The following is a 16,256-nucleotide window of genomic DNA, read 5'->3' on the forward strand; positions in this document are numbered from 1 at the left end:
TGCTCAGAGATACTACTATTCTTTCTAGATCCCTCTAGATTTTTCTTAGCACATTTTTTTCATCAAAAATGGGATCCTAATTCATCTTACCCACTCTGTATGTTTTTCACTATCTTTTTTTTTTTTTTTTTTTTTTGAGACAGTCTCACTCTCTCGCCCAGGCTGGAATGCAGTGGCACGATCTCAGTTCACTGCAACCTCTGCCTCCCGGGTTCAAGCGATTCTCCTGCCACAGCTCTTGAGTAGCTGGGATTACAGGTGCACACCACCACGCCTGGCTAATTTCTGTATTTTTAGTGGAGACGGGGTTTCACCATGTTGGTCAGGCTGGTCTCGAACTCCTGACCTCGTGATCCTCCTTCCTGCCTTGGCCTTCCAAAGTGCTGGGATTACAGGTGATTACACGTGATCTACCGTGCCCAGCCCACTATCATTTTAAATAGTTACTGGTGTGAGCAGCATGGCAGCACCTGGGGGACTCTGCAGAGAGGACAGGGTACCTGGCAGACCCTCCCTGCCCGCCGTCTCTCCTGTCTGTAGCACCCATTGCCGTGTGCCTTTCAAAATCATGAGTGTTTGGGTTTCTGTGAATATGCTGTTCTTGTTAAGTATTTAATTTATTATTTTTTTTGACATGGAGTTTCACTCTTGTTGCTCAGGCTGGAGTGCAATGGTGTGATCTCAGCTCACTGCAACCTCCGCCTCCTGGGTTCAAGTGGTTCTCCTGCTTCAGCCTCCCGAGTAGCTGGGATTACAGGCATGCGCCACCACGCCCGGCTAATTTTTTATTTTTAGCAGAGATGGGGCTTCTCCATGTTGGTCAGGCTGGTTGCGAACTCCCAACCTCAGGTGATCCGCCGGCCTTGGCCTCCCAAAGTGCTGGGATTACAGGCATGAGCCACTGCGCCCGGCCGTATTATTATTTTTTTTTAGTGACAGGGACTTGCCGTGTTACTCAGGCTGAAATGCAGTGGCATGATCATGGCTCACTGCAGCCTCAGCCTCCTGGGCTCAGGCGATCCTCCTGCCTCAGCCTCCTGAGTAGCTGGGACCACAGGTGCATGCCACCACACCTGGCTAATTTTTAAAATATTTTGTAGAGACGAGGTGTCACCTTGTTGTCCAGGCTGGTCTTGAACTCCAGGACTCAAGCGATCCACCTACCTCAGCCTCCCAAAATGCTGGGATTACAGGTGTGAGCCACCCTGCCCAGCTCTCGGCTAATTTTTGCAACATTTTTTTGTAGACACAAGGTCTGGCCTTTTCACTCAGGTGGGTCTTGAACTCTTGGCTTTAAGGCATTCTGCCTCAGCCTCCTAAAGTGCTCGGATTACAGGCGTGAGCCACTGTCCCCAGCCTGGTGAAGCATTTGTTTAGACTCTCACAGACAGTTAGTTGGGATTGTGGGTTTAACTGTGACCTGCAGCCTTTCCAACCCAGTCCCCTAACTAATGTGCAGGACACTTTGGTTGCTGGGCTATAGTGAGGGCTTTCTGCATCGTGTGCCTGGCCTCACCGAAGCACTGTTTGCTGAGATGCTCAGAAACTTTATAAAGAAGTGGCCAGTGTCATTTCCGTTTTGTAAGCTAGGAATTGGCAGACTGCCTGTGGTCAGTAGCCAGTAAGTGCTGGTGAGGGGCATTTGGCCACAGTTTGAGCTGTTGGCCTCCCGGGATGGCAGGTGTGGGTGGCTGCCAGGGCCGCCCCGCCTGTGCTGCGCCTGTAGACAGTCTGCAGAAACACATGCCCTCCCTATCCTCACTGTTTGATTTTGACCATAAAGGGCCTTTGATGTGTTGTGCAATTCACAGTAGGTGGGTGGGGTGCACCAATGGTATTATAAAATAAATAAAAGGCTGGCCGCAGAGTGGAACCACAGCGAGGCCTCCGAGGCACAGGCGACAGGGCTGAGCCGGAAGCTCCTGCCTGGTGACTCATTCTCTTGCCCTTTCGTGTCTGCCACCCTGAGTGACCGAGAAATCACCTGCTCACTCACTGTGAGCAGAAGGGGTGAGAGTGCCCTGCCCCACGGTCAGTCGATGCTGTCTGGTCAGCCCATCACCTGTTCCTGCCCCTGAGGGTGACACCAAGTGTCTGCCGCCATGCAGAACACCCACAAGATACGTAGGTGGGGTATCCTGGGACCTGATGGTGGTGCTGGCAATCTTTTTTTTTTTTTTTTTTTTTTTTTTTGAGACGGAGTCTTGCTCTGTTGCCCAGGCTAGAGTGCAGTGGGCTGAGGCGGTGGTTTCCTGGGACTCGAGGGAGCCCGCGGGGGCCGAAGCGATGGTTTCCTGGGGAGCAGGGGCGCCCGCGGGGCTGAGGCGATGGTTTCCTGGGGAGCGAGGGAGCCCGCGGGGGTGAGGTGATGGTTTCTTGGGGTGCGGGGGCACCCGCGGAGCTGAATCGATGGTTTCCTGGGGCGCGCCCACGGGGGCTGAGGCTGTGATCTGGTGCGCATCAGAACTTAGCAGGTAGGATTGTAGTTCTGTGCCGGTCCACGGAGCATCCAGCTGTGCGTCAGTAGAGCTGATTTTTACAAAGCCGTTTCCTTGCCTTTGTTCATCCCAGAGTTCTGCACCCTTAGGAACTGTGCACAGGGCGGTGCTGCCTCCCTGAAGGCTTGGGCAGAGCTTTTCACTGCGCGGGACTGTAGTGGGGCTGGGCCTGGGAAGGGCCTGCGGCTGCTGGAAGCTGCCTCTGCGTGGCGGGTTCCGTCTGCTGGCTGTGCTGTTCCGGTGGGTCACGATGCAGGTCGCTGATGGCACTGGCCGTGTCTGAGGAGTGGACCGCTCACCTGGGGTGCCCCTCCTCCTGCTGGTATAAATTATGACTTACCTTGTCAAAATGGGGATCAAGTAAGTGTGTCCGTGTCATGTGCTAACGTGCGGCGTGTGGTCTTGTGATAACACTGCAAGCGTCTACTGACCACCTGCGGGCGTTTTCTGCTCAGTTGTGTTTGTCAGGCTTCTGTTTATCCCCACAAACTCTGCGGGACACTGGGCGGGTTGGGCGGGAAGCTGCTCATGGTGCCCTTGGCCACGTGGTCCTTGCAAACCTCCCCGCAGGACCGCAGGCCCTTGAGGCCTGTGCCGGACCCGCCTTTCCATATCGCTTCTGCCCTGCGCTGCTTCCAGCCGTTTCTATGCACCCGCATTCTGGCCCCCAGCCCCTCGGAGGGCTCAGAAAGGATCCAGCAGGAGACCTGCGGAGCAAATGTAGCCCCCATGCTATGGAATCGGCGTCCTTGAGCAGGTGGCCTCGTGCCCAGTGCTGACCCATAATGTGGCCAATGCCGCTCTCTGACACTTGGCCCCAGATCTGCCCCTCGTGGAGGCTGCTGGACAGTGCGGATGGTTCCTGGGTATTTCAGATGTGAGTCTTGTGGGCTGCAGGTCTCTCATGCACTGGGCTCCCCCATGGTCTGCCGGGTTTCCTGTGGGCTGGTCTCCCTGTGGGCTGTGGGTCTTCCTATGGGCAGGTCTCCCCATGGACTGTGGGGTTCCCCGTGGGCTTTGGGGTTCCCACAGGCTGGTGTCTCCAGGGTGGGTTGCTCATTCTGTGCCGTATTCCATCCCCTGTGGCAGTTTACACCTTTTCCCTTTGCACCCATAGTGGTGAAGACCTGTGCTCATGCCCCTAGAGAGACGCAGGTGAGAACCCGTCACACCCCTCAGTGTTTTGTTTTGTTGGTTTGTGTGTGTGTGGGGGGGTGTGGGTGTGGGTGTGGTGGAGTCTTGCTCTGTAGCCCAGGCTGGAGTCAGTGGTGTGATCTCCTCTCACTGCAAGCTCCGCCTCCCGGGTTCACATAAGTCTCCTGCCTCAGACTCCTGAGTAGCTGGGACTACAGGCACCCGCCACCACGCTTGGCTAATTTTTTGTATTTTTAGTAGAGACAGGGTTTCACCATGTTAGCCAGGATGGTCTTGATCTCTTGACCTTGTGATCCACCCGCCTCAGCTTCCCAAAGTGCTGGGATTACAGTTGTGAGCCACCGTGCCCCACCTGTTTGTTTTTTTAATCTTATTTTGGTTTTCTTTTCTTTTTCTTTTTTCTTTCTTTCTCTTTCTTTCTTCCTTCCTTCCTTTCTTTTCCTTCCTTCCTTCCTTCCTTCCTTCCCTCCTTCCTTCCTTCCTTCCTTCCTTCCTTCCTTCCTTCCTCTCTCTCTCTCTTTCTTTTCTTTCTTTCTTTCTTTTTTTTTTTTTTAGACAGAGTCTCGCTCTATTGCCCAGGCTAGAGTGCAGTGGGGCGATCTTGGCTCACTGCAAGCTCTGCCTCCCGGGCTCACGCCATTCTTCTGCCTCAGCCTCCCGAGTAGCTGGGACTACAGGCGCCCGCCACCACGCCCAGCTAATTTTTTTGTATTTTTAGTAGAGACGGGGTTTCACCGTGTTAGCCAGGATGGTCTCGATCTCCTGACCTCGTAATCCGCCCTCCTTGGCCTCCCAAAGTTCTGGGATTACAGGCGTGAGCCACCGCGCCCGGCCTCTTTCCTTTTCTTTTCTTTTCTTTTCTTTTTTCTTTCTTTCTTTCGAGACAGGGTCTTGACCTCTTGTCTAGGCTGGTCTCGAACTCCTGGACCCAAGCAGCCCTCCTACCACAGTCTCCCAAGTGCTGGGATTTCAGGCCTGAGCCACGCTTGGCTGTCAGTTTTGGGAAGCAAGTGGCGCTGGCATCCATGGCCTCTGCCAGGTGACCGCTCCCTGCCATCTGGTGCCAGAGCCTCTTCCCTGGACATGAGTGCAGACCAGAGCTGGGACGCAGCTGCAGGCCATGGCTCACCTCTTCCCCCAGGCCACTGCCTGCCATCCGCAGAGGCCTTTTCTGCCTGTGTTGCTTCTTGCCAGGCTTTTGTGTCTGCCAGTGTCTGAGCTCTGAAGGGTGCACTCATCCGTCCACCGCCCACAGCTCCAGAAAATGAAGAGAGTCCCCAGGAGCCAGTGATTCTGTGTGTTGGATTCGCCCACCATCATCAGTGGTTCTGTGGGACTGAGGTGGCTGGAGACACATGGATGGTGTCTTGAGGGGCAGACGCACACCAGAGTCTGCATGGACTCCTTGCCTTGCGGACAGCCAGGTCCCACTTGCTTCAGAGATGAGGATGTGCGGCTCAGAGGATTCTGCCTCTGTGCCCAGGTGAGGCACAGGTCAGCACCAGCACCTGCCATGCTAACTCAGCTCCTGCACAGGCCTCCCACACCTGTGCAGAGGAAACACAGCTGTAGGAGCACATCTGTCTCCACACCTGGGCACAGGTGCACACTCCACTGCTGGCAGGTACAGGGTGATGGGTTGAGGGGAGACAGTCATGAGTCATTGCCTCCCGTTAGACCCCACTACCAGCAGGGTCCCGCACAGCGCCCGCCCCTCAGGGCCATCCCTGGAGCCTGGGGTGTGCGCCGTGTTCCCCAGCTGCCCCTCGGTCACCTCCTCCTGAAGCCTGGGGTGTGCACCCCTGTTCGCAGCCACCCTGCCCTGAGTCAGGCCTGGTAGAAGCACCCAGCCTCATGCCTGCGGCATGCGCTGCCTGGGTTTCCCTGGCCACAAGATGGGCGCTCTGTGCTTCTCAGAAGGTCGTGCATCTTTGGGTCTGTGCGGCCACCTCCGTCTTCATGTCCAGCCCACTGGGAACTGGGCTTTCATTGGCTCATTCCTGGCTCATCATCCAGGGCTCACAGATGTGTGTTCCCAGCCATTTTTACTAATTCCAGCCTCTGTCTTTCAGAATACAGCTGGTCTCCAACTTAGGATGGCTCCACTTAGGCCTTTTCAACTTTACAGCCAGCCTGAGGCATTCAGGGTGCCCGTCAACGAAGGGCAGGGCTGTGTGTGGATAACCCTTTGAGGTCGGAATCCACTTTCCACCTCATATTCCCAGCTATGAGAGGGTTTAACCCTTTGTGAGTCGGAATCCACCTTCCACCTCGTATTCCCAGCTATGGGAGGTTTATCAGGACGCAGCCTTGTCATGAGTTGGGGAGCTCCGTGGTTGGAGAAAAAGGCGATTTGCCTTTCAAAATGGCTATAATTATTTTATGTGGTGTACTGACCTGTGCTGCTTAAGCAAAACCATCCGAACTTACTTTTAACAACACAGAGGTCTTGGCGGGGCGGGGCACGTGCTATGCAGAGCTCACCTGGGGCTGCTGTTCGCTGTTTCCCCATAGTGGTTGTCACCAGCAGGTGCCACGTGGTGCCTTACTACCAGGGAGGGTGGCGGCTCCTGCCTGGGTATGGAGGGGACAGAGAGCAGCGGGCCCAGAGCGTGGGTAGCATGAGGCAGGAGGGCCTGTAGCAGTGGCTTCGGGTGATTCCCAGGGCCAGATCTACCTCCAGCCCCTCTTCCCCTGTTCTGGGTGGCATCTGTCACACCCAGGTGGTGTTTTGGCATTAAACATTTTTTGTGGCCGGGCGTGGTGGCTTAAGCCTGTAATCCCAGCACTTTGGAAGGCCGAGGCGGGCAGATCACAAGGTCAGGCGTTCGAGACCAGCCTGACCAACATGGCAAAACCTTGTCTCTATTAAAAATACTAAAATTAGCCAGGCGTGGTGGCACATGCCTGGAGTCCCAGCTACTCGGGAGGCTGAGGCAGGAGAATCGATTGAACCCAGGAGGCAGAGGTTGTAGTGAGCCGAGATCGCGCCACTGCACTCCAGTCTGGGCGAAAGAGTGAGGCTCCGTCCCCCCCCCAAAAAAAATATATATATATATATATATATTTGTTTTTAATTTTTATGTTCTTGAGTGTACTTAGTAATTCTAAAGGTATTTGATGAGGAAAGCTGGAACTCCCTCAGATTTGCACGTGTGTGTTAAGGGATGTGGAGGGATGGTGTGAAGCTTGACCTGTTTCTGAATTTCTCCATGAAACCATCACAGCGAAGCTTCATAATTGTGTGTAACTTTTCTGTTTAGATTTTATCCGCCCCTGTGTTGCATTATTGGTGTTGTCATCTTACCTTGCTGGAATCCTTTTAAAGCATTTACCCCTTTGCAGTTCAGTAATTAAAATGATCTGATTTGTGACCAGGCACGATGGCTCACGCCTGTAATCCCAGCACATTAGGACACTGAGGTGGGCAGATGGCTTGAGCCCAGGAGTTCAAGACCAGCTTGGGTGACATAGTGAGACCTCATCTATATAAAAAATGAAAAAGTAGCCAGGAGTGGTAGTGTGTGTCTGTAGTCCCAGCTACCTGGGAGGCTGAGGTGGGAGCCCAGGGAAAAAAAAAGAAAATGTCAGTGCAGGAAATGTGTTGCTCATGAGTGTGTGGGGGGGCCGTCAGTTCTGAGGTTCTCATGCGGCCTGGGAAGAGGCAGGTGTGATGTGTGGGATTGAGACATGTCCAGGCACAGGAACCAATGAAAGAACTGTACAACATTTACTTTTTCAGAGGGAGGAAATGGAAAGCAAAAAATACCCCAAAGAAGGCAAGAAAGAGGCCGGGCGCGGTGGCTCACGCTTGTAATCCCAGCACTTTGGGAGGCCGAGGCGGGTGGATCACGAGGTCAGGAGATCGAGACCACAGTGAAACCCCGTCTCTACTAAAAATACAAAAAATTAGCCGGGCGTGGTGGCGGGCGCCTGTAGTCCCAGCTACTCGGAGAGGCTGAGGCAGGAGAATGGCGTGAACCCGGGAGGCGGAGTTTGCAGTGAGCCGAGACTGCGCCACTGCACTCCAGCCTGGGTGACAGAGCAAGACTCCGACTCAAAAAAAAAAAAAAAAAAAAAAAAAAAAGAAGGCAAGAAAGAGCAAAAGGAAGTAGAGCAGATGTGATAAACCAAGCCGATCCGACGGTGGCCCAGCTCCCTCCACATCACACTAAATCTAACCGGACCAGACAGCTTCATTAAAAGGAAAAATTGTCATGCTACCTTTTTAAAAGGCAGGCTGCTTACATAAGTTCAAGAATATAGAATGGTTAAATGTGAAAAGATGGAAGATAAAAGTACCGCAGTGACCAGAGAGCCGGTGCCATGGCCATGCTGGATGTGGGAGCAGCCGCGGGAGTCCCAGAGAGGTGCCTTCCTGGGGCAGGAGGAGCACCTTTTTCCACCATCCACGAACACCTGGGCAGGGGAGACCTTCTGTGTGGCCCTGACATTTGGGCCTCTTAGGCCAGCCTAGAGTGCGCTGGCCGCCTCACGGCTTCTCATTTCCTGTTGCCTTGAAGCTAATAGGGTCCTTGTAGCTGTCAAACCCCACAGGTGTTTGTTTATGACACAGCTCCTGGGCAGTGATTCTGTCATCAGCCCCTCCTCACCACTTCACTGGACTGTCTCTCCTGTGATGGGCACGTTTTTCCCTAAGTCACCGTGTCTTCTCATGCGTCCTCTCCACAACATTTTTGTTTGAGACAGAGTCTGGAGCACAGGCTGGAACACAGTGGTGTGATCATGGCTTACTGCAGACTCCTGGGCTCCAGCGAGTCTCCTGCCTTACCCTCCCAAGTCGCTGGGATTCCAGGTGTGCGCCACCACACCGGACCCTAAAGAAAGCCTTTGAACACACAGAAGAGTTGCGAGGAGTCTGTCACCACCTGGCTCTGCAGGGTCTCCCAGCCTCTGTGTCCCTGGACTCTGCCTGAGTCCCGGCGCCTGTTCCAGAAGAGCTGTGCACGTTTTCCTGTTTGAGGTCATCAGCGTGGGGAGCTGGGCAGAGCCTTCACCAAGTCTCTGGCTGCATTTTCTCCGCACAGCCAGGGGTCAGCTCTGCGCTCACCAAGGCCCCGGCTGCATTCTCTCTGCACAGCCAGGGGTCAGATTCTCCCACAGCGTCTCCACGTGTCTGAGAAGTGCAGGAGTAGGTGGAGGTGCTCATGAGGGGCGGGCATACAGGTGCACACATGGGCATGCGGGCGCACACACAGATGGATACATGGGCACGCACACACAAAGCACGCATCCGTAGGTGCGTGCACAGGCAGGCATGCAAGCACATGCCTCTCCCGCCACTGGATCCCAGCTATATTTGGGGGATCCTGGAACTCCCATGTGATCTCCCCTTGGACGTGTCTTTGACCAGAACGTTCTTGGTCGCATCCGCTGGTAGTTAAGGCCAAGCCCGGCTGCCTGTGTCTTCAGGTGCAGGAGCCATCTGAGTGCTGAGGGCAGATCCTGGGAGCCAGGGCAGTTGTCTGGGATTGTTCACGAAGATCACCGGTAAACAGGCTGCCCTTCTTCCTTTTCTTTTCTCCCAGCCGCCTTCTCCCGCTTCTCTCCCCTTTGCTGCCTGACCTTGGTGCTTGTGTGCGGTGGATCTTGCTGTGTGCTGGAGCTTGTGGAAAGTGGGAAACTTGCGTTTCTCCTGCTTTTCATTTTAAAGACAAACAGGTTTTTCACAAATGTGAAAGGCACATCTGGGAAGTCAGAGTGGGAGAAGGACTTGGAATCGGACACATGAACACAGAAGGCTTCGTTCTGCTGTATGTGGCTGCCAAGTGACGGGACAGGTGTGAGCCCCATGGCAGCACGAGGGCAGGGCACGTGCTTCCAGTGTGTGCCAAGACAGACGTGCCGTGGGCCGTGGGCTACAGACGCACCCATGTGCCGTGGGCTGCAGACGTGCCATGTGCCATGGACGTAGACTTGTTAAACTTCTGCGTGGCAGTGGCGTTCTCTCTTCCATTTGAAATGTTTTTATTTGGCCAAATTGATGTTTATAGAAAGTTACCAAAGTTCAGCGTTCCTTCATAGTAACAGGGAAACTATACTTAACGTGAGATCTGAGGTTGGCTGCAGTGGTTGTTAGAATGATAATATCAGTAGCTGCTGAGCAGCTGTGGCTTTAAGTATCGAAGGAATAATGGTGTCGTTTAAAAAAACTGCATGATGCTTAAAGCAAAGAGCCTGAAGCTGCAGGCTGGTATCATTTTATCTGCTCTATGTCAGGTACAGAGAGGAGAAGAGGGGTGAACCAAACTTACAAAGCCCAGCCACTGGTGGTCGGTGTTTCCAGAGTACCCATTTCCCAAGAGCGGCCCCATGGTTGCTCTCAGCCTGAGGCTGCCGTCACCTGGCCTTGACTGTCCGTGGCCTGCAGTGAGCGATCAGGCCACAGTGGGTGGGTCAGAGGGACTCGCGGACATTGGCGCTGGTAGGGCCCTGACATCGTGAACCGTGTTTTCCATTGTGGCATGGTGCCCTGCGTCTGCCTCCTGAGCAGCTGAGCACGGTCATCCGCACTGTTTGTATGAAAGGCCCTGCTTGTGTGTTCTGGCCCCATGCGATGCCCTCCAGAGTGCATGGAGGCCACAGCCCCAGGGGAAATGACCCTGTGCAGCAAGGCCCCACCCACCAGCGCCACAGGCTGTCCCCAGCTCGCAGTGCTAGCTCACCTCCCCAGGCATCCCGTGTCACCAGAGTCCAAGGTGCCGGGCTGCCTGCCTCCCTCCCATCTCGTCAAAGGGCCTTTCCTGGCGTGAGTAGAACTGGGGCTTTCCCTAGGTTCTGCTCATTAGATGGCCGGCTGGAAGCTGCGCTGGTCCCTCCCTCCACACCAGGGAGTCTGATGCGCCGGTGTGCAGTCACCGAATCAGGTGTGCTTGCACCTCCGACGTGGCAGTTCCTCCGGCCACATGCACGTGCAGAGCAGCTCATTGTGGTAGCCTTGGGAGGTGTCTTGGTTGTCTTGTGTCGCTGTGACCTGTGGAGATCCACCTGAGGTAGTCATCACCCCTCGGGGGACACATTCCAAGACCCTGGTGGAGGCCTGAAACTGTGATAACGCTGAACCCTGTAGATACTGTTTTCCCTTCTGGGAACACACCTCTGATCAAATTTAACTTACAAGTTAGGCACAGTAGAGACTAAAAACAATTGTGAATTAAACGGAATGATTGTAAGGGTGCACTGTGATAAACACTGTGAGGCTGATGACTGTAAGGGTGCACTGTGATAAACACCGTGAGGCTGATGACTGTAAGGGTGCACTGTGATAAACACCGTGAGGCTGATGACTGTAAGGGTGCACTGCGATAAACACCGTGAGGCTGATGACTGTAAGGGTGCACTGTGGTAAACACCGTGAGGCTGATGACTGTAAGGGTGCACTGTGATAAACACCGTGAGGCTGATGACTGTAAGGGTGCCCTGTGATAAACACCGTGAGGCTGATGACTGTAAGGGTGCACTGTGATAAACACCGTGTGAGGCTGATGACTGTAAGGGTGCACTGTGATAAACACCGTGTGAGGCTGATGACTGTAAGGGTGCACTGTGATAAACACCGTGAGGCTGATGACTGTAAGGGTGCACTGTGATAAACACCGTGAGGCTGATGACTGTAAGGGTGCACTGTGATAAACACCGTGAGGCTGATGACTGTAAGGGTGCACTGTGATAAACACCGTGTGAGGCTGACGACTGTAAGGGTGCACTGTGGTAAACACCCCGTAAAGCTGGTCTCTTTCTCTCGCAGTCTTACCGCTCTGTGCGCACCTAGTTTCAGACCTTGGCTGAACGCAAGTGACGGAAACTAGGGAAAGCAAAGCCGAGTGGGGGCAGCCGCTAGAAGGGAGAGGCAGCCTCAGGGCACACTGTGGGGCCTTGGCAGTTAGGGACCCTGCAGAGTCCACGCGCCAGTTGGTTGGCAGCACAGCAGAGCAGCCGGAAGGGGCACATGCCTGTGACAGGAGTTAGATGTGGTGGAGAGAGGCGCTTAAAATTATTTAGGACAAGATGGATTATTCAGTATTTAATGCTAACGGCTCGCTCTCCATTTTGACGTGAAGGAGTGAGCTAGATTTTATTTATTTCTTTTTTTTTTTTTTTTTTTTTTTTTTTTTTTTTTTTTTTGAGACAGAGTCTTGCTCTGTCACCCAGGCTGGAGTGCAGTGGCGCGATCTCGGCTCACTGCAAGCTCCGCCTCCCGGGTTCACGCCATTCTCCTGCCTCAGCCTCTCCGAGTAGCTGGGACTACAGGCGCCCGCCACCACGCCCGGCTAATTTTTTGTATTTTTGGTAGAGACGGGATTTCACCGTGGTCTCGATCTCCTGACCTCGTGATCCGCCCGCCTCGGCCTCCCAAAGTGCTGGGATTACAAGCGTGAGCCACCGCGCCCGGCCGATTTTATTTATTTCTTATTATTTTATTTTTTACCTTTAGGCTCTGCTGGACTGGGCTAGATTTTGTATACACACATTTCAGGTGGAGGTCTAAAAAAAACTGTTTGGAGCATATAAAGAAAAATAGAATATATTTGTAATTTTATAGTAAGGAAGAACTGTGTTTCCAAAGTAGAAAATAAATAAATAAATAAATAAATAAAGGAAAAGATTGGAATACCTTATTTATTTATTTATTTATTTTATTTTTGAGACAGAGTCTTACTCTGTCTCCCAGGCTGGAGTGCAGTGCTGCGATCTCAGCTCACTGCAATCTCTGCCTCCTGGGTTCAAGCGATTCTCCTGCCTCAGCCTCCCGAGTAGCTGGGATTACAGGTGCACGCCCCCACATCTGGCTAATTTTTGTATTTTCAGTAGAGATGGGGTTTCACCATGTTGGTCAGGCTGTTCTTTTTTTTTTTTTTTGAGACGGAGTCTTGCTCTGTCATCCAGGCTGGAGTGCAGTAGCGCAATCTCAGCTCACTGCAAGCTCCGCCTCCCGGGTTCACGCCATGCTCCTGCCTCAGCCTCCTGAGTAGCTGGGACTAGAGGCGCCTGCCACCATGCCCGGCTAATTTTTTGTATTTTTAATCGAGACGGGGTTTCACTGTGTTAGCCAGGATGGTCTCGATCTCCTGACCTCATGATCTGCCCTCCTCGGCCTCCCAAAGTGCTGGGATTAAAGGCATGAGCCACCGCACCCGGCCTGTCTGATTTCGTAGAAATGAAAAACTTGTTTGACCAAAATCAACCTGAGCAATGTTAAAAAGAAAAATGACGTTTAGGGAGAAAATGTTTTTCGCATATATAACCAGAGATTAGTAACAAGTCTATTTGAAGACTTCTGTAAATCACTAAGAAACTCATAATCCACTCCATAGAAAATGGCAAACCATATAAACAGATAAAGAGGAAGAAGTTTAAATGACAAATACCCTAAACTGCCAATCTGACCATTAATCAGGGAAATGCAGATTGAAACAAGGTGTCATTTCCCGGCTAATTTTGTGGTAACAAGAAGAGGTGAATCGTCCCAGGAGCTGGGGAGGAACCTCTGCCCTAGGTAGGGGGACAGGAGGTGGCACCACCCACACACACTGTCACATACCAGCCCTGACATCAGTCCCGTGGCCATGCTTGGAGTTGGGCACAGGTGCAGAGATGTCTGAGCTGAATCGCAAGGGCCTCGTCCTGGTCAAAACCCAGTGTCCTCTCCTGATGCGCACTTCGGAATGAGCAGAACATCTGTGTCCCATTTCTAGTGCCGTGCACGGAAAACAAACCCAAATGATCATGTGTGGATGCTCTGTGTGTGCCTGAAATCAGAGGAGAGATCTGGAAAGATGCCCGGCGCTTTAATGCACCCCGTTGGAAAGGACAGAGGGACGAGAGGACAGGTGGAGATGCTGGTCTTTTCTCCATGCTCCGTGTTTTTCTTCAAATTGCTTGTGTTTTTAATTAATACGTTGAGATATTCAGATAATATGAAAATGTGGAATAAAATGAGAGGCTGTTGGCAGGCTGTCACTAACGTGCCCTGCTTGCCTGTTTGCAGGTATGGATCCTGGCGGGAGCCAGTCAACCCCTATTATGTCAATGCCGGCTACGCCCTGGCCCCAGCCACCAGTGCCAACGACAGTGAGCAGCAGAGCTTGTCCAGCGATGCAGACACCCTGTCCCTCACGGACAGCAGCGTGTAAGTCCCGCCCCGGATACCCAGTCCCTCACGGACAGCAGTAAGTCCCGCCCTGGATACCCAGTCCCTCATGGACAGCAGCGTGTAAGTCCCGCCCCGGACACCCAGTCCCTCACGGACAGCAGTAAGTCCCGCCCTGGATACCCAGTCCCTCATGGACAGCAGTAAGTCCCGCCCCGGACACCGTGTCCCTCACGGACAGCAGTAAGTCCCGCCCCGGACACCCAGTCCCTCACGGACAGCAGCGTGTAAGTCCGGTCCCCGGACACCCTGTCCCTCGAGGACAGCAATGTGTAAGTCCTCCCCCGGACACCCTGTTTCTCGCGGGTGGCAGCGCGTAAGTCCCACCCTGCTGCAGAGCACGGCCAGCTCAGAAGGGGTTTCGTGCTGACCCAGCGATGCCTGGGCTTTGTCTTCAGGGAAAGCGTTTCCTGGCTCCCCAGGTCTCAGTGAGAGGGCATCTGACATGCAGGCAGGCGCACTGCAGAGGCCGTCCTCCGAGCAGCACAAGTGAGGGCTCAGCTTTGTGTCGGTTGCTTCTCTCTGTGACCAGGGCTGCTGGGACCTCCCCATGAGGAAGGATCAAGGGTGAACCTAAAACAGTCTGTAGGCTGCCCCGGCTAGAGTTTGCTCTTTGGTTTTCAGAGTCTGGGGTTTCAGCTTAAAGACAGGCACAGGCCAGCTGCCTCACCACTGGCTGTGGCGACTGATGCGGTCCCCGAGGGTGGCGTTTCTGCCGACACTGGTGCAGTACTGGGTCCTGTCTTGTCCCCGTCACCCACTTGGCAAGGGGCTGGGAGCAGGAGTGAGGGAAGATGCTGTGGTTGTGCTGAGGCCAGGGCCTCAGTGGCCCAGGGACGGCCTGGGCTACACATGTGTGACCCTCGAGGTGACAGGCGGAAGCTTATTCTTTCATTGTCCAGGGAAACCCCATGTGTAGGAACGGGCTTGTTTTGTGACGTCCTCCCCTGTGCTTCGCAGCTGGCTTTTCGGGACCTGTGTACACCCCAGGCATTAGATGATGCCGACAGTCTTGTCGCAGCAGGGCATTGGCTGCCAGCCTGTGCGGGTCATTTGGGTTCTTGGTTACCCGTGAAGCTCAGACCTTCCCAGCTCTGGTCTGTGTGCCACACGCCACCCACCCACCAGCCATCCTAGCCAGGGCTGGGGCCGAGCCGCAGGCACCGGGGTCTCCCTGCAGCAGCCTCAGCATTGGAGGAGGCCAGCGGCTATGAACTTGTGAGCAGCTGGAGCCCGCGGACCGCCACCCTCCATCCCCACTGCAGCCAGTGGTGTCCCAGCTGTCTTTCCCGCTTAGCTGGGTTCTCCATGAAAGCCTGGAGATCTGGATAGGGCTGGAGAAGGAGGAGAGAGGGACTTCTCACCTGCTGGTGATTCTGCCCATCTTTTTATGAATGTGTTTTAAGTGATGGTCCGACTCTATGTACCATTTTTATGGTTCTTATCATTTTGAGACAGGATCTCACTGTCACCCAGGCTGGACTGCAGTGGTGCGATCTTGGCTTACTGCAGCTTCCGTCTCCTGGGCCCAAGCAATTCTGCCTCAGCCTTCAGAGTTGCCGAGGCTACAAGCGTGCACCACCACGCCGGCTAATGATTATTACTATTTTTGTGGAGACGAGGCCTCACTATGCAGTCTCGAACTCCTGGGCTCAAACAGTGCACCCACTTCAGCCTCACGAGTGCTGGGATTATGGGCATGAGCCACTGTGCCTGGCTGGTTTGTTCTTTTCCTTTGCCTGTCTTTAGACATGTTTCAAAACCTGAATTTCAGATGAGCAGAACAAGTTGTCAGATTCTATTTCTGAACCAAATTCAGCCAGCCCACATTGCGGTAGGTCTTGGCACCTTCGTTTTTCCCCAGGTAACTGTGATGGTGCACAGAGCTGCTGTGTGTGGCTTCTCCTGGTTTCTTTCATCCTCATTTAATTTTGAATCTTCAAAATAAAATGTTGACGTGCTTTTAGCAGCACCTGACTTGAGGTTACTGGAGTTGAAGCAGTGCCTGCCATGGTCCTGAAGCCTCAGGCCAGGTGGTTAGGTGCAGTGTGGCCCACGGAGCGCCTGAGCAGACCACGCATCCTAGCATCTGGTTTCCCTCTTCCCCAAAACTGTGTTACTACAACAAAAATTAACCTGCCAACTCAGTTTTCTCAAAAAGTCTCCTAATTCTCTCCAAGAAAAGGGACGTATGTTTCCTAAAGGGAGGACCTAAAATAAATAGGTATTTTTTTTCCTTGATATTCTGTTCATCTTGGTTTGTACTGAAGTGTTTAACAATTTAGAATGTAAAATTGCTACACATACTTGAAAGCACATCAGAGGTAAACAGTGGACAGGTGAAGGGCATCGTTCTGGTGGGGCAGCTGGGCTCAGCTTTTGTGCTGGCGGCAAGCTCACGACCATTCCACATGACACTCGAGAGGCTGTGT

At 53.4% G+C, this 16,256-nt stretch overlaps 1 protein-coding gene across 3 annotated transcripts in view; it reads left to right on the forward strand.

Moving 5' to 3' along the window:
• Nucleotides 1-16,256, forward strand: part of AXIN1 (axin 1) — a 67,508-nt gene that overhangs the window by 27,291 nt on the left and 23,961 nt on the right. For all 3 annotated transcript variants that reach the window (XM_063617014.1, XM_055241337.2, XM_055241338.2), the window contains exon 3: nucleotides 13,663-13,803. In XM_063617014.1, coding sequence (XP_063473084.1) covers nucleotides 13,663-13,803 — 141 coding nt within the window. The remainder of the gene's footprint in view (nucleotides 1-13,662; nucleotides 13,804-16,256) is intronic.

Source organism: Symphalangus syndactylus, chromosome 14 (genome assembly GCF_028878055.3).
Source record: "Symphalangus syndactylus isolate Jambi chromosome 14, NHGRI_mSymSyn1-v2.1_pri, whole genome shotgun sequence".
Lineage (NCBI taxonomy): Eukaryota > Metazoa > Chordata > Mammalia > Primates > Hylobatidae > Symphalangus > Symphalangus syndactylus.